Consider the following 22,568-nt stretch of genomic DNA (forward strand, 5'->3'; position numbering starts at 1 on the left):
GGGTTGTATAGTCTCTGACCAGAGGAACTGTCTCTGACCAGAGGAACTGGGTTGTATAGTCTCTGTCTCTGACCAGAGGAACTGGGTTGTATAGTCTCTGACCAGAGGAACTGGGTTGTATAGTCTCTGTCTCTGACCAGAGGAACTGGGTTGTATAGTCTCTGACCAGAGGAACTGGGTTGTATAGTCTCTGTCTCTGACCAGAGGAACTGGGTTGTATAGTCTCTGACCAGAGGAACTGGGTTGTATAGTCTCTGTCTCTGACCAGAGGAACTGGGTTGTATAGTCTCTGTCTCTGACCAGAGGAACTGGGTTGTATAGTCTCTGACCAGAGGAACTGGGTTGTATAGTCTCTGTCTCTGACCAGAGGAACTGGGTTGTATAGTCTCTGTCTCTGACCAGAGGAACTGGGTTGTATAGTCTCTGACCAGAGGAACTGTCTCTGACCAGAGGAACTGGGTTGTATAGTCTCTGTCTCTGACCAGAGGAACTGGGTTGTATAGTCTCTGTCTCTGACCAGAGGAACTGGGTTGTATAGTCTCTGTCTCTGACCAGAGGAACTGGGTTGTATAGTCTCTGTCTCTGACCAGAGGAACTGGGTTGTATAGTCTCTGTCTCTGACCAGAGGAACTGGGTTGTATAGTCTCTGTCTCTGACCAGAGGAACTGGGTTGTATAGTCTCTGACCAGAGGAACTGGGTTGTATAGTCTCTGACCAGAGGAACTGGGTTGTAGTCTCTGTCTCTGACCAGAGGAACTGGGTTGTATAGTCTCTGTCTCTGACCAGAGGAACTGGGTTGTATAGTCTCTGTCTCTGACCAGAGGAACTGGGTTGTATAGTCTCTGTCTCTGACCAGAGGAACTGGGTTGTATAGTCTCTGTCTCTGACCAGAGGAACTGGGTTGTATAGTCTCTGTCTCTGACCAGAGGAACTGGGTTGTATAGTCTCTGACCAGAGGAACTGGGTTGTATAGTCTCTGTCTCTGACCAGAGGAACTGGGTTGTATAGTCTCTGTCTCTGACCAGAGGAACTGGGTTGTATAGTCTCTGTCTCTGACCAGAGGAACTGGGTTGTATAGTCTCTGTCTCTGACCAGAGGAACTGGGTTGTATAGTCTCTGTCTCTGACCAGAGGAACTGGGTTGTATAGTCTCTGTCTCTGACCAGAGGAACTGGGTTGTATAGTCTGACCAGAGGAACTGTCTCTGACCAGAGGAACTGGGTTGTATAGTCTGACCAGAGGAACTGTCTCTGACCAGAGGAACTGGGTTGTATAGTCTCTGTCTCTGACCAGAGGAACTGGGTTGTATAGTCTCTGTCTCTGACCAGAGGAACTGGGTTGTATAGTCTCTGTCTCTGACCAGAGGAACTGGGTTGTATAGTCTCTGTCTCTGACCAGAGGAACTGGGTTGTATAGTCTCTGTCTCTGACCAGAGGAACTGGGTTGTATAGTCTCTGTCTCTGACCAGAGGAACTGGGTTGTATAGTCTCTGTCTCTGACCAGAGGAACTGGGTTGTATAGTCTCTGTCTCTGACCAGAGGAACTGGGTTGTATAGTCTCTGTCTCTGACCAGAGGAACTGGGTTGTATAGTCTCTGTCTCTGACCAGAGGAACTGGGTTGTATAGTCTCTGTCTCTGACCAGAGGAACTGGGTTGTATAGTCTCTGTCTCTGACCAGAGGAACTGGGTTGTATAGTCTCTGTCTCTGACCAGAGGAACTGGGTTGTATAGTCTCTGTCTCTGACCAGAGGAACTGGGTTGTATAGTCTCTGTCTCTGACCAGAGGAACTGGGTTGTATAGTCTCTGTCTCTGACCAGAGGAACTGGGTTGTATAGTCTCTGTCTCTGACCAGAGGAACTGGGTTGTATAGTCTCTGTCTCTGACCAGAGGAACTGGGTTGTATAGTCTCTGTCTCTGACCAGAGGAACTGGGTTGTATAGTCTCTGTCTCTGACCAGAGGAACTGGGTTGTATAGTCTCTGACCAGAGGAACTGGGTTGTATAGTCTCTCTGTCTCTGACCAGAGGAACTGGGTTGTATAGTCTCTGTCTCTGACCAGAGGAACTGGGTTGTATAGTCTCTGTCTCTGACCAGAGGAACTGGGTTGTATAGTCTCTGTCTCTGACCAGAGGAACTGGGTTGTATAGTCTCTGTCTCTGACCAGAGGAACTGGGTTGTATAGTCTCTGTCTCTGACCAGAGGAACTGGGTTGTATAGTCTCTGTCTCTGACCAGAGGAACTGGGTTGTATAGTCTCTGTCTCTGACCAGAGGAACTGGGTTGTATAGTCTCTGTCTCTGACCAGAGGAACTGGGTTGTATAGTCTCTGTCTCTGACCAGAGGAACTGGGTTGTATAGTCTCTGTCTCTGACCAGAGGAACTGGGTTGTATAGTCTCTGTCTCTGACCAGAGGAACTGGGTTGTATAGTCTCTGTCTCTGACCAGAGGAACTGGGTTGTATAGTCTCTGTCTCTGACCAGAGGAACTGGGTTGTATAGTCTCTGTCTCTGACCAGAGGAACTGGGTTGTATAGTCTCTGACCAGAGGAACTCTGTCTGTCTCTGACCAGAGGAACTGGGTTGTATAGTCTCTGACCAGAGGAACTGGGTTGTATAGTCTCTGACCAGAGGAACTGGGTTGTATAGTCTCTGTCTCTGACCAGAGGAACTGGGTTGTATAGTCTCTGTCTCTGACCAGAGGAACTGGGTTGTATAGTCTCTGTCTCTGACCAGAGGAACTGGGTTGTATAGTCTCTGTCTCTGACCAGAGGAACTGGGTTGTATAGTCTCTGTCTCTGACCAGAGGAACTGGGTTGTATAGTCTCTGTCTCTGACCAGAGGAACTGGGTTGTATAGTCTCTGTCTCTGACCAGAGGAACTGGGTTGTATAGTCTGTCTCTGACCAGAGGAACTGGGTTGTATAGTCTCTGTCTCTGACCAGAGGAACTGGGTTGTATAGTCTCTGTCTCTGACCAGAGGAACTGGGTTGTATAGTCTCTGACCAGAGGTCTCTGACCAGAGGAACTGGGTTGTATAGTCTCTGACCAGAGGAACTGGGTTGTATAGTCTCTCTGACCAGAGGAACTGGGTTGTATAGTCTCTGTCTCTGACCAGAGGAACTGGGTTGTATAGTCTCTGTCTCTGACCAGAGGAACTGGGTTGTATAGTCTCTGTCTCTGACCAGAGGAACTGGGTTGTATAGTCTCTGTCTCTGACCAGAGGAACTGGGTTGTATAGTCTCTGACCAGAGGAACTGTCTCTGACCAGAGGAACTGGGTTGTATAGTCTCTGTCTCTGACCAGAGGAACTGGGTTGTATAGTCTCTGACCAGAGGAACTGGGTTGTATAGTCTCTGACCAGAGGAACTGGGTTGTATAGTCTCTGTCTCTGACCAGAGGAACTGGGTTGTATAGTCTCTGTCTCTGACCAGAGGAACTGGGTTGTATAGTCTCTGTCTCTGACCAGAGGAACTGGGTTGTATAGTCTCTGTCTCTGACCAGAGGAACTGGGTTGTATAGTCTCTGTCTCTGACCAGAGGAACTGGGTTGTATAGTCTCTGTCTCTGACCAGAGGAACTGGGTTGTATAGTCTCTGTCTCTGACCAGAGGAACTGGGTTGTATAGTCTCTGTCTCTGACCAGAGGAACTGGGTTGTATAGTCTGTCTCTGACCAGAGGAACTGGGTTGTATAGTCTCTGTCTCTGACCAGAGGAACTGGGTTGTATAGTCTCTGTCTCTGACCAGAGGAACTGGGTTGTATAGTCTCTGTCTCTGACCAGAGGAACTGGGTTGTATAGTCTCTGTCTCTGACCAGAGGAACTGGGTTGTATAGTCTCTGTCTCTGACCAGAGGAACTGGGTTGTATAGTCTCTGTCTCTGACCAGAGGAACTGGGTTGTATAGTCTCTGTCTCTGACCAGAGGAACTGGGTTGTATAGTCTCTGTCTCTGACCAGAGGAACTGGGTTGTATAGTCTCTGTCTCTGACCAGAGGAACTGGGTTGTATAGTCTCTGTCTCTGACCAGAGGAACTGGGTTGTATAGTCTCTGACCAGAGGAACTGGGTTGTATAGTCTCTGACCAGAGGAACTGGGTTGTATAGTCTCTGTCTCTGACCAGAGGAACTGGGTTGTATAGTCTCTGTCTCTGACCAGAGGAACTGGGTTGTATAGTCTCTGTCTCTGACCAGAGGAACTGGGTTGTATAGTCTCTGACCAGAGGAACTGGGTTGTATAGTCTCTGTCTCTGACCAGAGGAACTGGGTTGTATAGTCTCTGACCAGAGGAACTGGGTTGTCTCTGACCAGAGGAACTGGGTTGTATAGTCTCTGTCTCTGACCAGAGGAACTGGGTTGTATAGTCTCTGTCTCTGACCAGAGGGAACTGGGTTGTATAGTCTGTCTCTGACCAGAGGAACTGGGTTGTATAGTCTCTGACCAGAGGAACTGTCTCTGACCAGAGGAACTGGGTTGTATAGTCTCTGTCTCTGACCAGAGGAACTGGGTTGTATAGTCTCTGTCTCTGACCAGAGGAACTGGGTTGTATAGTCTCTGACCAGAGGAACTGGGTTGTATAGTCTCTGTCTCTGACCAGAGGAACTGGGTTGTATAGTCTCTGACCAGAGGAACTGGGTTGTATAGTCTCTGTCTCTGACCAGAGGAACTGGGTTGTATAGTCTCTGTCTCTGACCAGAGGAACTGGGTTGTATAGTCTCTGTCTCTGACCAGAGGAACTGGGTTGTATAGTCTCTGTCTCTGACCAGAGGAACTGGGTTGTATAGTCTCTGTCTCTGACCAGAGGAACTGGGTTGTATAGTCTCTGTCTCTGACCAGAGGAACTGGGTTGTATAGTCTGTCTCTGACCAGAGGAACTGGGTTGTATAGTCTCTGACCAGAGGAACTGGGTTGTATAGTCTCTGTCTCTGACCAGAGGAACTGGGTTGTATAGTCTCTGACCAGAGGAACTGGGTTGTATAGTCTCTGACCAGAGGAACTGGGTTGTATAGTCTCTGACCAGAGGAACTGGGTTGTATAGTCTCTGACCAGAGGAACTGGGTTGTATAGTCTCTGTCTCTGACCAGAGGAACTGGGTTGTATAGTCTCTGTCTCTGACCAGAGGAACTGGGTTGTATAGTCTCTGACCAGAGGAACTGGGTTGTATAGTCTCTGACCAGAGGAACTGGGTTGTATAGTCTCTGTCTCTGACCAGAGGAACTGGGTTGTATAGTCTCTGTCTCTGACCAGAGGAACTGGGTTGTATAGTCTCTGTCTCTGACCAGAGGAACTGGGTTGTATAGTCTCTGTCTCTGACCAGAGGAACTGGGTTGTATAGTCTCTGTCTCTGACCAGAGGAACTGGGTTGTATAGTCTCTCTGTCTCTGACCAGAGGAACTGGGTTGTATAGTCTCTGACCAGAGGAACTGTCTCTGACCAGAGGAACTGGGTTGTATAGTCTCTGTCTCTGACCAGAGGAACTGGGTTGTATAGTCTCTGACCAGAGGAACTGGGTTGTATAGTCTCTGTCTCTGACCAGAGGAACTGGGTTGTATAGTCTCTGTCTCTGACCAGAGGAACTGGGTTGTATAGTCTCTGTCTCTGACCAGAGGAACTGGGTTGTATAGTCTCTGACCAGAGGAACTGGGTTGTATAGTCTCTGACCAGAGGAACTGGGTTGTATAGTCTCTGTCTCTGACCAGAGGAACTGGGTTGTATAGTCTCTGTCTCTGACCAGAGGAACTGGGTTGTATAGTCTCTGTCTCTGTCTCTGACCAGAGGAACTGGGTTGTATAGTCTCTCTGACCAGAGGAACTGGGTTGTATAGTCTCTGTCTCTGACCAGAGGAACTGGGTTGTATAGTCTCTGTCTCTGACCAGAGGAACTGGGTTGTATAGTCTCTGTCTCTGACCAGAGGAACTGGGTTGTATAGTCTCTGACCAGAGGAACTGGGTTGTATAGTCTCTGTCTCTGACCAGAGGAACTGGGTTGTATAGTCTCTGTCTCTGACCAGAGGAACTGGGTTGTATAGTCTCTGTCTCTGACCAGAGGAACTGGGTTGTATAGTCTCTGTCTCTGACCAGAGGAACTGGGTTGTATAGTCTCTGTCTCTGACCAGAGGAACTGGGTTGTATAGTCTCTGTCTCTGACCAGAGGAACTGGGTTGTATAGTCTCTGTCTCTGACCAGAGGAACTGGGTTGTATAGTCTCTGTCTCTGACCAGAGGAACTGGGTTGTATAGTCTCTGTCTCTGACCAGAGGAACTGGGTTGTATAGTCTCTGTCTCTGACCAGAGGAACTGGGTTGTATAGTCTCTGACCAGAGGAACTGGGTTGTATAGTCTCTGTCTCTGACCAGAGGAACTGGGTTGTATAGTCTCTGTCTCTGACCAGAGGAACTGGGTTGTATAGTCTCTGTCTCTGACCAGAGGAACTGGGTTGTATAGTCTCTGACCAGAGGAACTGGGTTGTATAGTCTCTGACCAGAGGAACTGTATAGTCTCTGACCAGAGGAACTGGGTTGTATAGTCTCTGACCAGAGGAACTTGTACCAGTCTCTGACCAGAGGAACTGGGTTGTATAGTCTCTGTCTCTGACCAGAGGAACTGGGTTGTATAGTCTCTGTCTCTGACCAGAGGAACTGGGTTGTATAGTCTCTGTCTCTGACCAGAGGAACTGGGTTGTATAGTCTCTGTCTCTGACCAGAGGAACTGGGTTGTATAGTCTCTGTCTCTGACCAGAGGAACTGGGTTGTATAGTCTCTGTCTCTGACCAGAGGAACTGGGTTGTATAGTCTCTGTCTCTGACCAGAGGAACTGGGTTGTATAGTCTCTGTCTCTGACCAGAGGAACTGGGTTGTATAGTCTCTGTCTCTGACCAGAGGAACTGGGTTGTATAGTCTCTGTCTCTGACCAGAGGAACTGGGTTGTATAGTCTCTGTCTCTGACCAGAGGAACTGGGTTGTATAGTCTCTGTCTCTGACCAGAGGAACTGGGTTGTATAGTCTCTGACCAGAGGAACTGGGTTGTATAGTCTCTGTCTCTGACCAGAGGAACTGGGTTGTATAGTCTCTGTCTCTGACCAGAGGAACTGGGTTGTATAGTCTCTGACCAGAGGAACTGGGTTGTGATAGTCTCTGTCTCTGACCAGAGGAACTGGGTTGTATAGTCTCTGACCAGAGGAACTGGGTTGTATAGTCTCTGACCAGAGGAACTGGGTTGTATAGTCTCTGTCTCTGACCAGAGGAACTGGGTTGTATAGTCTCTGTCTCTGACCAGAGGAACTGGGTTGTATAGTCTCTGTCTCTGACCAGAGGAACTGGGTTGTATAGTCTCTGACCTGACCAGAGGAACTGGGTTGTATAGTCTCTGTCTCTGACCAGAGGAACTGGGTTGTATAGTCTCTGTCTCTGACCAGAGGAACTGGGTTGACCAGAGGAACTGGGTTGTATAGTCTCTGACCAGAGGAACTGGGTTGTATAGTCTCTGACCAGAGGAACTGGGTTGTATAGTCTCTGTCTCTGACCAGAGGAACTGGGTTGTATAGTCTCTGACCAGAGGAACTGGGTTGTATAGTCTCTGACCAGAGGAACTGGGTTGTATAGTCTCTGTCTCTGACCAGAGGAACTGGGTTGTATAGTCTCTGACCAGAGGAACTGGGTTGTATAGTCTCTGACCAGAGGAACTGGGTTGTATAGTCTCTGTCTCTGACCAGAGGAACTGGGTTGTATAGTCTCTGTCTCTGACCAGAGGAACTGGGTTGTATAGTCTCTGTCTCTGACCAGAGGAACTGGGTTGTATAGTCTCTGACCAGAGGAACTGGGTTGTATAGTCTCTGTCTCTGACCAGAGGAACTGGGTTGTATAGTCTCTGTCTCTGACCAGAGGAACTGGGTTGTATAGTCTCTGACCAGAGGAACTGGGTTGTATAGTCTGTCTCTGACCAGAGGAACTGGGTTGTATAGTCTCTGTCTCTGACCAGAGGAACTGGGTTGTATAGTCTCTGTCTCTGACCAGAGGAACTGGGTTGTATAGTCTCTGACCAGAGGAACTGGGTTGTATAGTCTCTGTCTCTGACCAGAGGAACTGGGTTGTATAGTCTCTGACCAGAGGAACTGGGTTGTATAGTCTCTGACCAGAGGAACTGGGTTGTATAGTCTCTGTCTCTGACCAGAGGAACTGGGTTGTATAGTCTCTGTCTCTGACCAGAGGAACTGGGTTGTATAGTCTCTGTCTCTGACCAGAGGAACTGGGTTGTATAGTCTCTGTCTCTGACCAGAGGAACTGGGTTGTATAGTCTCTGTCTCTGACCAGAGGAACTGACCAGAGGGTTGTATAGTCTCTGTCTCTGACCAGAGGAACTGGGTTGTATAGTCTCTGTCTCTGACCAGAGGAACTGGGTTGTATAGTCTCTGTCTCTGACCAGAGGAACTGGGTTGTATAGTCTCTGACCAGAGGAACTGGGTTGTATAGTCTCTGACCAGAGGAACTGGGTTGTATAGTCTCTGTCTCTGACCAGAGGAACTGGGTTGTATAGTCTCTGTCTCTGACCAGAGGAACTGGGTTGTATAGTCTCTGACCAGAGGAACTAGTCTCTGACCAGAGGAACTGGGTTGTATAGTCTCTGTCTCTGACCAGAGGAACTGGGTTGTATAGTCTCTGTCTCTGACCAGAGGAACTGGGTTGTATAGTCTCTGTCTCTGACCAGAGGAACTGGTTGTTAGTCTCTGTCTCTGACCAGAGGAACTGGGTTGTATAGTCTCTGTCTCTGACCAGAGGAACTGGGTTGTATAGTCTCTGTCTCTGACCAGAGGAACTGGGTTGTATAGTCTCTGTCTCTGACCAGAGGAACTGGGTTGTATAGTCTCTGTCTCTGACCAGAGGAACTGGGTTGTATAGTCTCTGTCTCTGACCAGAGGAACTGGGTTGTATAGTCTCTGACCAGAGGAACTGGGTTGTATAGTCTCTGTCTCTGACCAGAGGAACTGGGTTGTATAGTCTCTGTCTCTGACCAGAGGAACTGGGTTGTATAGTCTCTGTCTCTGACCAGAGGAACTGGGTTGTATAGTCTCTGTCTCTGACCAGAGGAACTGGGTTGTATAGTCTCTGTCTCTGACCAGAGGAACTGGGTTGTATAGTCTCTGTCTCTGACCAGAGGAACTGGGTTGTATAGTCTCTGTCTCTGACCAGAGGAACTGGGTTGTATAGTCTCTGTCTCTGACCAGAGGAACTGGGTTGTATAGTCTCTGTCTCTGACCAGAGGAACTGGGTTGTATAGTCTCTGTCTCTGACCAGAGGAACTGGGTTGTATAGTCTCTGTCTCTGACCAGAGGAACTGGGTTGTATAGTCTCTGTCTCTGACCAGAGGAACTGGGTTGTATAGTCTCTGTCTCTGACCAGAGGAACTGGGTTGTATAGTCTCTGACCAGAGGAACTGGGTTGTATAGTCTCTGACCAGAGGAACTGGGTTGTATAGTCTCTGTCTCTGACCAGAGGAACTGGGTTGTATAGTCTCTGTCTCTGACCAGAGGAACTGGGTTGTATAGTCTCTGTCTCTGACCAGAGGAACTGGGTTGTATAGTCTCTGTCTCTGACCAGAGGAACTGGGTTGTATAGTCTCTGACCAGAGGAACTGGGTTGTATAGTCTCTGTCTCTGACCAGAGGAACTGGGTTGTATAGTCTCTGTCTCTGACCAGAGGAACTGGGTTGTATAGTCTGACCAGAGGAACTGTATCTCTCTGACCAGAGGAACTGGGTTGTATAGTCTGTATGGGTTGTATAGTCTCTGACCAGAGGAACTGGGTTGTATAGTCTCTGTCTCTGACCAGAGGAACTGGGTTGTATAGTCTCTGTCTCTGACCAGAGGAACTGGGTTGTATAGTCTCTGTCTCTGACCAGAGGAACTGGGTTGTATAGTCTCTGACCAGAGGAACTGGGTTGTATAGTCTCTGTCTCTGACCAGAGGAACTGGGTTGTATAGTCTCTGTCTCTGACCAGAGGAACTGGGTTGTATAGTCTCTGTCTCTGACCAGAGGAACTGGGTTGTATAGTCTCTGACCAGAGGAACTGGGTTGTATAGTCTCTGTCTCTGACCAGAGGAACTGGGTTGTATAGTCTCTGACCAGAGGAACTGTCTCTGACCAGAGGAACTGGGTTGTATAGTCTCTGTCTCTGACCAGAGGAACTGGGTTGTATAGTCTCTGTCTCTGACCAGAGGAACTGGGTTGTATAGTCTCTGTCTCTGACCAGAGGAACTGGGTTGTATAGTCTCTGTCTCTGACCAGAGGAACTGGGTTGTATAGTCTCTGTCTCTGACCAGAGGAACTGGGTTGTATAGTCTCTGTCTCTGACCAGAGGAACTGGGTTGTATAGTCTCTGTCTCTGACCAGAGGAACTGGGTTGTATAGTCTCTGTCTCTGACCAGAGGAACTGGGTTGTATAGTCTCTGTCTCTGACCAGAGGAACTGGGTTGTATAGTCTCTGTCTCTGACCAGAGGAACTGGGTTGTATAGTCTCTGTCTCTGACCAGAGGAACTGGGTTGTATAGTCTCTGTCTCTGACCAGAGGAACTGGGTTGTATAGTCTCTGTCTCTGACCAGAGGAACTGGGTTGTATAGTCTCTGTCTCTGACCAGAGGAACTGGGTTGTATAGTCTCTGTCTCTGACCAGAGGAACTGGGTTGTATAGTCTCTGTCTCTGACCAGAGGAACTGGGTTGTATAGTCTCTGTCTCTGACCAGAGGAACTGGGTTGTATAGTCTCTGTCTCTGACCAGAGGAACTGGGTTGTATAGTCTCTGTCTCTGACCAGAGGAACTGGGTTGTATAGTCTCTGTCTCTGACCAGAGGAACTGGGTTGTATAGTCTCTGACCAGAGGAACTGTCTCTGACCAGAGGAACTGGGTTGTATAGTCTCTGTCTCTGACCAGAGGAACTGGGTTGTATAGTCTCTGTCTCTGACCAGAGGAACTGGGTTGTATAGTCTCTGTCTCTGACCAGAGGAACTGGGTTGTATAGTGACCTCTGTCTCTGACCAGAGGAACTGGGTTGTATAGTCTCTGTCTCTGACCAGAGGAACTGGGTTGTATAGTCTCTGTCTCTGACCAGAGGAACTATTGTATAGTCTCTGTCTCTGACCAGAGGAACTGGGTTGTATAGTCTCTGTCTCTGACCAGAGGAACTGGGTTGTATAGTCTCTGTCTCTGACCAGAGGAACTGGGTTGTATAGTCTCTGTCTCTGACCAGAGGAACTGGGTTGTATAGTCTCTGTCTCTGACCAGAGGAACTGACCAGAGGGGTTGTATAGTCTCTGTCTCTGACCAGAGGAACTGGGTTGTATAGTCTCTGTCTCTGACCAGAGGAACTGGGTTGTATAGTCTCTGTCTCTGACCAGAGGAACTGGGTTGTATAGTCTCTGTCTCTGACCAGAGGAACTGGGTTGTATAGTCTCTGTCTCTGACCAGAGGAACTGGGTTGTATAGTCTCTGTCTCTGACCAGAGGAACTGGGTTGTATAGTCTCTGTCTCTGACCAGAGGAACTGGGTTGTATAGTCTCTGTCTCTGACCAGAGGAACTGGGTTGTATAGTCTCTGTCTCTGACCAGAGGAACTGGGGGTTGAACTATAGTCTCTGTCTCTGACCAGAGGAACTGGGTTGTATAGTCTCTGACCAGAGGAACTGGGTTGTATAGTCTCTGTCTCTGACCAGAGGAACTGGGTTGTATAGTCTCTGTCTCTGACCAGAGGAACTGGGTTGTATAGTCTCTGACCAGAGGAACTGGGTTGTATAGTCTCTGACCAGAGGAACTGGGTTGTATAGTCTCTGTCTCTGACCAGAGGAACTGGGTTGTATAGTCTCTGTCTCTGACCAGAGGAACTGGGTTGTATAGTCTCTGTCTCTGACCAGAGGAACTGGGTTGTATAGTCTCTGTCTCTGACCAGAGGAACTGGGTTGTATAGTCTCTGTCTCTGACCAGAGGAACTGGGTTGTATAGTCTCTCTGTCTCTGACCAGAGGAACTGGGTTGTATAGTCTCTGTCTCTGACCAGAGGAACTGGGTTGTATAGTCTCTGTCTCTGACCAGAGGAACTGGGTTGTATAGTCTCTGACCAGAGGAACTGGGTTGTCTCTGACCAGAGGAACTGGGTTGTATAGTCTCTGTCTCTGACCAGAGGAACTGGGTTGTATAGTCTCTGTCTCTGACCAGAGGAACTGGGTTGTATAGTCTCTGTCTCTGACCAGAGGAACTGGGTTGTATAGTCTCTGACCAGAGGAACTGGGTTGTATAGTCTCTGACCAGAGGAACTGGGTTGTATAGTCTCTGTCTCTGACCAGAGGAACTGGGTTGTATAGTCTCTGTCTCTGACCAGAGGAACTGGGTTGTATAGTCTCTGTCTCTGACCAGAGGAACTGGGTTGTATAGTCTCTGTCTCTGACCAGAGGAACTGGGTTGTATAGTCTCTGTCTCCCAGAAGGAACTGGGTTGTATAGTCTCTGTCTCTGACCAGAGGAACTGGGTTGTATAGTCTCTGTCTCTGACCAGAGGAACTGGGTTGTATAGTCTCTGTCTCTGACCAGAGGAACTGGGTTGTATAGTCTCTGACCAGAGGAACTGGGTTGTATAGTCTCTGACCAGAGGAACTGGGTTGTATAGTCTCTGTCTCTGACCAGAGGAACTGGGTTGTATAGTCTCTGTCTCTGACCAGAGGAACTGGGTTGTATAGTCTCTGACCAGAGGAACTGGGTTGTATAGTCTCTGACCAGAGGAACTGGGTTGTATAGTCTCTGTCTCTGACCAGAGGAACTGGGTTGTATAGTCTCTGTCTCTGACCAGAGGAACTGGGTTGTATAGTCTCTGACCAGAGGAACTGGGTTGTATAGTCTCTGTCTCTGACCAGAGGAACTGGGTTGTATAGTCTCTGTCTCTGACCAGAGGAACTGGGTTGTATAGTCTCTGTCTCTGACCAGAGGAACTGGGTTGTATAGTCTCTGTCTCTGACCAGAGGAACTGGGTTGTATAGTCTCTGTCTCTGACCAGAGGAACTGGGTTGTATAGTCTCTGTCTCTGACCAGAGGAACTGGGTTGTATAGTCTCTGACCAGAGGAACTGGGTTGTATAGTCTCTGTCTCTGACCAGAGGAACTGGGTTGTATAGTCTCTGTCTCTGACCAGAGGAACTGGGTTGTATAGTCTCTGACCAGAGGAACTGGGTTGTATAGTCTCTGTCTCTGACCAGAGGAACTGGGTTGTATAGTCTCTGTCTCTGACCAGAGGAACTGGGTTGTATAGTCTCTGTCTCTGACCAGAGGAACTGGGTTGTATAGTCTCTGTCTCTGACCAGAGGAACTGGGTTGTATAGTCTCTGTCTCTGACCAGAGGAACTGGGTTGTATAGTCTCTGTCTCTGACCAGAGGAACTGGGTTGTATAGTCTCTGTCTCTGACCAGAGGAACTGGGTTGTATAGTCTCTGTCTCTGACCAGAGGAACTGGGTTGTATAGTCTCTGTCTCTGACCAGAGGAACTGGGTTGTATAGTCTCTGTCTCTGACCAGAGGAACTGGGTTGTAGTCTAGTCTCTGACCAGAGGAACTGGGTTGTATAGTCTCTGTCTCTGACCAGAGGAACTGGGTTGTATAGTCTCTGTCTCTGACCAGAGGAACTGGGTTGTATAGTCTCTGTCTCTGACCAGAGGAACTGGGTTGTATAGTCTCTGTCTCTGACCAGAGGAACTGGGTTGTATAGTCTCTGTCTCTGACCAGAGGAACTGGGTTGTATAGTCTCTGTCTCTGACCAGAGGAACTGGGTTGTATAGTCTCTGTCTCTGACCAGAGGAACTGGGTTGTATAGTCTCTGTCTCTGACCAGAGGAACTGGGTTGTATAGTCTCTGTCTCTGACCAGAGGAACTGGGTTGTATAGTCTCTGTCTCTGACCAGAGGAACTGGGTTGTATAGTCTCTGTCTCTGACCAGAGGAACTGGGTTGTATAGTCTCTGTCTCTGACCAGAGGAACTGGGTTGTATAGTCTCTGTCTCTGACCAGAGGAACTGGGTTGTATAGTCTCTGTCTCTGACCAGAGGAACTGGGTTGTATAGTCTCTGTCTCTGACCAGAGGAACTGGGTTGTATAGTCTCTGTCTCTGACCAGAGGAACTGGGTTGTATAGTCTCTGTCTCTGACCAGAGGAACTGGGTTGTATAGTCTCTGTATAGTCTCTGTCTCTGACCAGAGGAACTGGGTTGTATAGTCTCTGTCTCTGACCAGAGGAACTGGGTTGTATAGTCTCTGTCTCTGACCAGAGGAACTGGGTTGTATAGTCTCTGTCTCTGACCAGAGGAACTGGGTTGTATAGTCTCTGACCAGAGGAACTGGGTTGTATAGTCTCTGTCTCTGACCAGAGGAACTGGGTTGTATAGTCTCTGTCTCTGACCAGAGGAACTGGGTTGTATAGTCTCTGTCTCTGACCAGAGGAACTGGGTTGTATAGTCTCTGTCTCTGACCAGAGGAACTGGGTTGTATAGTCTCTGTCTCTGACCAGAGGAACTGGGTTGTATAGTCTCTGTCTCTGACCAGAGGAACTGGGTTGTATAGTCTCTGTCTCTGACCAGAGGAACTGGGTTGTATAGTCTCTGTCTCTGACCAGAGGAACTGGGTTGTATAGTCTCTGTCTCTGACCAGAGGAACTGGGTTGTATAGTCTCTGTCTCTGACCAGAGGAACTGGGTTGTATAGTCTCTGTCTCTGACCAGAGGAACTGGGTTGTATAGTCTCTGTCTCTGACCAGAGGAACTGGGTTGTATAGTCTCTGACCAGAGGAACTGGGTTGTATAGTCTCTGTCTCTGACCAGAGGAACTGGGTTGTATAGTCTCTGTCTCTGACCAGAGGAACTGGGTTGTATAGTCTCTGACCAGAGGAACTGGGTTGTATAGTCTCTGTCTCTGACCAGAGGAACTGGGTTGTATAGTCTCTGTCTCTGACCAGAGGAACTGGGTTGTATAGTCTCTGTCTCTGACCAGAGGAACTGGGTTGTATAGTCTCTGTCTCTGACCAGAGGAACTGGGTTGTATAGTCTCTGTCTCTGACCAGAGGAACTGGGTTGTATAGTCTCTGTCTCTGACCAGAGGAACTGGGTTGAACTAGTCTCTGTCTCTGACCAGAGGAACTGGGTTGTATAGTCTCTGTCTCTGACCAGAGGAACTGGGTTGTATAGTCTCTGTCTCTGACCAGAGGAACTGGGTTGTATAGTCTCTGTCTCTGACCAGAGGAACTGGGTTGTATAGTCTCTGTCTCTGACCAGAGGAACTGGGTTGTATAGTCTCTGTCTCTGACCAGAGGAACTGGGTTGTATAGTCTCTGTCTCTGACCAGAGGAACTGGGTTGTAGTCTCTGTCTCTGACCAGAGGAACTGGGTTGTATAGTCTCTGTCTCTGACCAGAGGAACTGGGTTGTATAGTCTCTGTCTCTGACCAGAGGAACTGGGTTGTATAGTCTCTGTCTCTGACCAGAGGAACTGGGTTGTATAGTCTCTGTCTCTGACCAGAGGAACTGGGTTGTATAGTCTCTGACCAGAGGAACTGGGTTGTATAGTCTCTGTCTCTGACCAGAGGAACTGGGTTGTATAGTCTCTGTCTCTGACCAGAGGAACTGGGTTGTATAGTCTCTGTCTCTGACCAGAGGAACTGGGTTGTATAGTCTCTGTCTCTGACCAGAGGAACTGGGTTGTATAGTCTCTGTCTCTGACCAGAGGAACTGGGTTGTATAGTCTCTGTCTCTGACCAGAGGAACTGGGTTGTATAGTCTCTGACCAGAGGAACTGTCTCTGACCAGAGGAACTGGGTTGTATAGTCTCTGTCTCTGACCAGAGGAACTGTTGTATAGTCTCTGACCAGAGGAACTGGGTTGTATAGTCTCTGACCAGAGGAACTGGGTTGTATAGTCTCTGTCTCTGACCAGAGGAACTGGGTCTCTGACCAGAGGAACTGGGTTATAGTCTCTGACCAGAGGAACTGGGTTGTATAGTCTCTGTCTCTGACCAGAGGAACTGGGTTGTATAGTCTCTGTCTCTGACCAGAGGAACTGGGTTGTATAGTCTGTCTCTGACCAGAGGAACTGGGTTGTATCTGTCTCTGACCAGAGGAACTGGGTTGTATAGTCTCTGACCAGAGGAACTGGGTTGTATAGTCTCTGACCAGAGGAACTGGGTTGTATAGTCTCTGTCTCTGACCAGAGGAACTGGGTTGTATAGTCTCTGTCTCTGACCAGAGGAACTGGGTTGTATAAACTCTGTCCTGCCGGCCTGGCGGTCCCTCTCTCCCAGGAGACTCATGTCCTTATCTGGGTCACAGAGGGGTTGTGAGAACGTCAGCTGTCATCGTTTAGCATTCCTTCTATCACTCTATTTCTCCATCCCTCCATCACTATATCCCTCCATCACTATATCCCTCCATCACTATATCCCTCCCTCCCTCCATCACTATATCCCTCCCTCCCTCCTCCCTCCACCCTCCCCCTCCACCCCTCCCCCCCCTCCCTCCTCCCTCCCTTCCTCCCTCCCTCCCTCTCTATGAAAAGAGGTCGGAGATAGGAAATAGAGGTCGGAGATAGGAATAGAGATCAGAGATAGGAATAGAGATCAGAGATAGGAATAGAGGTCGGAGATAGGAATAGAGGTCGGAGATAGGAATAGAGGTCGGAGATAGGAATAGCAGGAATGCAGCCTCCCCCTGTATTGTCCATTAGTTCTAATTGGATCACTATATAAGTGTTGGTGTAGAGAGCTCCATTAGTTCTAATTGGATCACTATAGAAGTGGTGGTGTAGAGAACTCCATTAGTTCTAATTGGATCACTATAGAAGTGGTGGTTTAGAGAGCTCCATTAGTTCTAATTGGATCACTATAGAAGTGGTGGTTTAGAGAACTCCATTAGTTCTAATTGGATCACTATATAAGTGGTGGTTTAGAGAACTCCATTAGTTCGAATTGGATCGAGAGAGAGACTCTTGTCAGAGTCCAGGCCACAGAGCGGTGCCTTGCCACAGCCCGCCGTAACTAGGCAACGGGTGTAACAGTTGCAGCGTGGGAACCAGGGCGCCACCGCGAGTGGGTTTCACACACAACCTCCCTTAGCTTTTTTTCCCCCCAGGACATGTGATTTACTGTAGAGAAAGGAACAGAGGACGAGGTGGAGCGTGAGCTAAATACCCTCTCACAGAGACAGGGAACTCATGTGGAAAACCCTTTCACAGAGACAGGGAACTCATGTGGAAAAACCCTCTCACAGAGACAGGGAACTCATGTGAAACCCCCTCTCACAGAGACAGGGAACTCACATGAAATCCCCTCTCACAGAGACAGGTTACTCATGTGAAATACCCTCTCACAGAGACAGGGAACTCATGTGAAATACCCTCTCATAGAGACAGGGAACTCATGTGAAAAACCCTCTCACAGAGACAGGGAACTCATGTGAAAAATCCTCTCACAGAGACAGGGAACTCATGTGAAATAACCTCTCACAGAGACAGGGAACTCATGTGAAATACCCTCTCACAGAGACAGGGAACTCATGTGGAAAACCCCCTCACAGAGACAGGGAACTCATGTGGAAAACCCTCTCGCAGAGACAGGGAACTCATGTGAAATACCCTCTCACAGAGACAGGGAACTCATGTGAAAACCCCTCTCACAGAGACAGGTTACTCATGTGAAATACCCTCTCACAGAGACAGGGAACTCATGTGAAATAACCTCTCACAGAGACAGGGAACTCATGTGAAAATCCTCTCACAGAGACAGGGAACTCATGTGAAAACCCCTCTCACAGAGACAGGGAACTCATGTGGAAAAACCCTCTCACAGAGACAGGGAACTCATGTGAAAACCCTCTCACGGAGACAGGGAACTCATGTGAAAAACCCTCTCACAGAGACAGGGAACTCATGTGATAAACCCTCTCACAGAGACAGGGAACTCATGTGGAAAACCCTTTCACAGAGACAGGGAACTCATGTGGAAAAACCCTCTCACAGAGACAGGGAACTCATGTGAAAACCCTCTCACAGAGACAGGGAACTCATGTGAAAAACCCTCTCACAGAGACAGGGAACTCATGTGAAAAACCCTCTCACAGAGACAGGGAACTCATGTGATAAACCCTCTCACAGAGACAGGGAACTCATGTGAAACCCCCTCTCACAGATTTCCCCATCTTTTAACACAGACACTAATAGAGCTAGTCTGCTGGACCAGAAGCTCATTGTAGAGTCATTCATAAATCTCCTGTTCCCTGGACAGGGCTTCTAGCTAGAGCCACGTGTTGTTCGGAGGGAGAGAGGGAGGGAGGGAGGGGGGAGGTAGGGAAGGAAGGAAGGAGGTAGAGTGGTAAAGGGGGTGGAAGGAAGGAAGGAAGGTAGGAAGGAAGGAAGGAAAGAAGGAAGGAGGTAGAGAGGTAAAGGGGGTGGGAGGAAGGAAGGAAGGAAGGAAGGTAGCGAGGTAAAGGGGGGTGGGAGGGAGGGAGGGAGGGAGGAAGGAAGGAAGGAAGGAAGGAAGGAAGGAAGGAAGGAAGGAAGGAAGGAAGGAAGGAAGGAAGGAGGGTAGCGAGGTAAAGGGGGTGGGAGGGAGGGAGGAAGGAAGGGAGGGAGGTAAAGGGGGTGGGAGGGAGGGAGGAAGGAAGGAGGGAGGGGTAGAGAGGTAAAGAGGAGAGGGAGAGAGATTCTGTCAGACTTTGTCTCTGACAGTTTATCTCAGGAAGACAAAAATAATGGTGTTGCAACAAAAAAAAGAAGTCCGGTTGCCATGACAACAAATACAAATTCCATCTAGACACTGTTGCCTTAGAGCACACAAAAAACGACACATTCCTCGGCCTAAACATCAGCACCAAGGGTAACTTCCACAACACTGTGAACCATCTGACAAGGCAAAAGGGCCTTCTACGCCATCAAAAGGAACATCAAATTCCACATGATCTGGATCTGGCTAAAAATACTTCTATATATATATATATATATATATATATATCAATCATTTATAGAACCAATTTCCCTTTGTTTGTGAGGTCTGGGGTCCGCTCACCAACCAAGAATTCACAAAATGGGACAAACACCAAATTAAGACTCTGTCTATATCTCTCTCTCTCTCTCTCTAGGGTGTCATTGTGTCCTGGGCTAAAGTAGTGCACTATATCGGGAATAGGGTGTCATTGGGTCCTGGTATAAAGTAGTGCACTATATATAGGGAATAGGTTGTCACTGGGTCCTGGTATAAAGTAGTGCACTATACTGTCTAAGGAATAGGGTGTCATTGGGTCCTGGGCTAAAGTAGTGCACTATGTAGGGAATAGGGTGTCATTTGGGACCCCTCCCCACATCAGAGCTCCAGCAGTTAGATTGATTTGTCTTAATTAATTACAAATGAGAGAGAGAGAGAGAGAGAACTTCATGTCTTCACAAACGCAAACACACACTTCGAAGAGAGGAGATGCCAGAGAGTTCGAGACATGTTGACAAAGTGTGTGTGTGGGTTTGTTTGTTTGCATGGAAGAGTGGATTTAATCTGATCACTGGTGTGAGTTCTGAGTCTGGAGGGAAGAGTGGATTTAATCTGATCACTGGTGTGAGTTCTGAGTCTGGAGGGAAGAGGGGAAATGTGTTTATGGGTTAATGTGTGTGTTTAGAACTATGTGATCAGCACACATGTACGTGCGTCAGAACCAACCCCCTGGTCAGAACCAACACCCTGGTCAGAACCAACCCCCTGGTCAGAACCAACCCCCTGGTCCCAGTCAGACAGAGTAGCAGCACTCTGGTCAGAACCAACCCCCTGGTCCCAGTCAGACAGAGTAGCAGCACTCTGGTCAGAACCAACCCCCTGGTCCCAGTCAGACAGAGTAGCAGCACTCTGGTCAGAACCAACCCCCTGGTCCCAGTCAGACAGAGTAGCAGCACTCTGGTCAGAACCAACACCCTGGTCAGAACCAACCCCCTGGTCAGAACCAACCCCCTGGTCAGAACCAACCCCCTGGTCCCAGTCAGACAGAGTAGCAGCACTCTGGTCAGAACCAACACCCTGGTCAGAACCAACCCCCTGGTCAGAACCAACCCCCTGGTCAGAACCAACCCCCTGGTCAGAACCAACCCCCTGGTCCCAGTCAAGACAGAGTAGCAGCACTCTGGTCAGAACCAACCCCCTGGTCCCAGTCAGACAGAGTAGCAGCACTCTGGTCAGAACCAACCCCCTGGTCAGAACCAACCCCCTGGTCCCAGTCAGACAGAGTAGCCCTCACATCTTGTAACGTCCTCACTCTCACTGTTTGCCTGTGTTCTTCAGTCTCCTGGCGTCCGTTAATCCCAGTCAGCTCAGTGTGTTCTTCAGTCTCCTGTCATCTGTTAATCCCAGTCAGCTCAGTGTGTTCTTCAGTCTCCTGTCATCTGTTAATCCCAGTCAGCTCAGTGTGTTCTTCAGTCTCCTGTCATCTGTTAATCCCAGTCAGCTCAGTGTGTTCTTCAGTCTCCTGTCGTCCGTTAATCCCAGTCAGCTCAGTGTGTTCTTCAGTCTCCTGTCGTCTGTTAATCCCAGTCAGCTCAGTGTGTTCTTCAGTCTCCTGACTGTCATCTGTTAATCCCAGTCAGCTCAGTGTGTTCTTCAGTCTCCTGTCATCTGTTAATCCCAGTCAGCTCAGTGTGTTCTTCAGTCTCCTGTCATCTGTTAATCCCAGTCAGCTCAGTGTGTTCTTCAGTCTCCTGACGTCCGTTAATCCCAGTCAGCTCAGTGTGTTCTTCAGTCTCCTGTCATCTGTTAATCCCAGTCAGCTCAGTGTGTTCTTCAGTCTCCTGCTCAGTGTGTTCTTCGTCCGTTAATCCCAGTCAGCTCAGTGTGTTCTTCAGTCTCCTGTCATCTGTTAATCCCAGTCAGCTCAGTGTGTTCTTCAGTCTCCTGTCGTCTGTTAATCCCAGTCAGCTCAGTGTGTTCTTCAGTCTCCTGTCATCTGTTAATCCCAGTCAGCTCAGTGTGTTCTTCAGTCTCCTGTCATCTGTTAATCCCAGTCAGCTCAGTGTGTTCTTCAGTCTCCTGTCATCTGTTAATCCCAGTCAGCTCAGTGTGTTCTTCAGTCTCCTGTCGTCTGTTAATCCCAGTCAGCTCAGTGTGTTCTTCAGTCTCCTGTCGTCTGTTAATCCCAGTCAGCTCAGTGTGTTCTTCAGTCTCCTGTCATCTGTTAATCCCAGTCAGCTCAGTGTGTTCTTCAGTCTCCTGCTCAGTGTGTTCTTCAGTCGTCTGTTAATCCCAGTCAGCTCAGTGTGTTCTTCAGTCTCCTGTCATCTGTTAATCCCAGTCAGCTCAGTGTGTTCTTCAGTCTCCTGTCGTCTGTTAATCCCAGTCAGCTCAGTGTGTTCTTCAGTCTCCTGTCGTCCGTTAATCCCAGTCAGCTCAGTGTGTTCTTCAGTCTCCTGTCGTCTGTTAATCCCAGTCAGCTCAGTGTGTTCTTCAGTCTCCTGGCGTCTGTTAATCCCAGTCAGCTCAGTGTGTTCTTCAGTCTCCTGTCGTCTGTTAATCCCAGTCAGCTCAGTGTGTTCTTCAGTCTCCTGACGTCTGTTCATCCTGTTGTTAAACGGCTTCTTGTTTTACATGCTTTTCTTCCTGTCCTTTTCTTCCTGTCCTTTTCTTCCTGTCCTTTTCTTCCTGTCCTTTTCTTCCTGTCCTCGTCTGAGGATAACAGGTCTTCTGTATGACTCAGTGTCTGCTCCCAAATCTCACCCTATTCTCTATATATTGCGCCTCTTGGCTCTGGTCAAAAGTAGTGCACACTATAGGGAATAGGGCTCTGGTCAAAAGTAGTGCACACTATAGGGAATAGGGCTCTGGTCTAAAGTAGTGCACTATATAGAGAATAGGGTGCCATTTGGGACACATAGGTGTGTATTTCTGTATATTAAAGATAATCATGAGCCACCTGTTGAGATGAATTTACTAAGGCTGTGTGGGCGTCTAGAATGGGAATCTGCCTCACAGCCTGCATGCAACCTTCTATAATCTCATTTATTAACTCACCTTCTCTTCTCTCTCTCTCGTCTCTCTCTTCTCTCTCTCTCTCTCTCTCTCTCTCTCTCTCTCTCTCTCTCTCTCTCTCTCTCTCTCTCTCTCTCTCTCTCTCTCTCTCTCTCTCTCTCTCTCTCTCTCTCTCTCTCTCTCTCTCTCTCTCTCTCTCTCTCTCTCTCTTTTGTCTCTCTCTCTCTTTTGTCTCTACAGACTGTACAGTTTGTTCAGGGGATTTTCGTGGAGAAATATGACCCAACAATAGAAGACTCGTACAGAAAGGTAAGTCAAGTATTGCTATCTTCCCTTGACATCATCATTAGTGGCCCACTGGTCCTGTGACATCATCATTTAGTGACCCCTGACCCTGTGACATCATCATTAGTGGCGTCTGGCTTTGTGACATCATCATTGGTGGCCCCCTGGCCCTGTGACATCATCCTTTTAGTGGCCCCCTGGCCCTGTGACATCATCCTTTTAGTGGCCCTCTGGCCCTGTGACATCATCATTGGTGACCCCCTGGCCCTGTGTCATCATCATTAGTGGCCCCCTGGCCCTGTGA

At 48.6% G+C, this 22,568-nt stretch overlaps 1 protein-coding gene across 1 annotated transcript in view; it reads left to right on the top strand.

The window, feature by feature from the left end:
- Positions 1-22,568, top strand: part of LOC124022472 (ras-related protein Rap-1b) — a 131,411-nt gene that overhangs the window by 82,003 nt on the left and 26,840 nt on the right. Inside the window, exon 3 of the mRNA XM_046337388.1 lies at positions 22,220-22,288. Within this exon, the coding sequence (XP_046193344.1) occupies positions 22,220-22,288 (69 nt within the window). The remainder of the gene's footprint in view (positions 1-22,219; positions 22,289-22,568) is intronic.

The sequence above is a fragment of the Oncorhynchus gorbuscha genome, unplaced genomic scaffold (genome assembly GCF_021184085.1).
Source record: "Oncorhynchus gorbuscha isolate QuinsamMale2020 ecotype Even-year unplaced genomic scaffold, OgorEven_v1.0 Un_scaffold_1402, whole genome shotgun sequence".
Classification (NCBI taxonomy): Eukaryota; Metazoa; Chordata; class Actinopteri; order Salmoniformes; family Salmonidae; genus Oncorhynchus; species Oncorhynchus gorbuscha.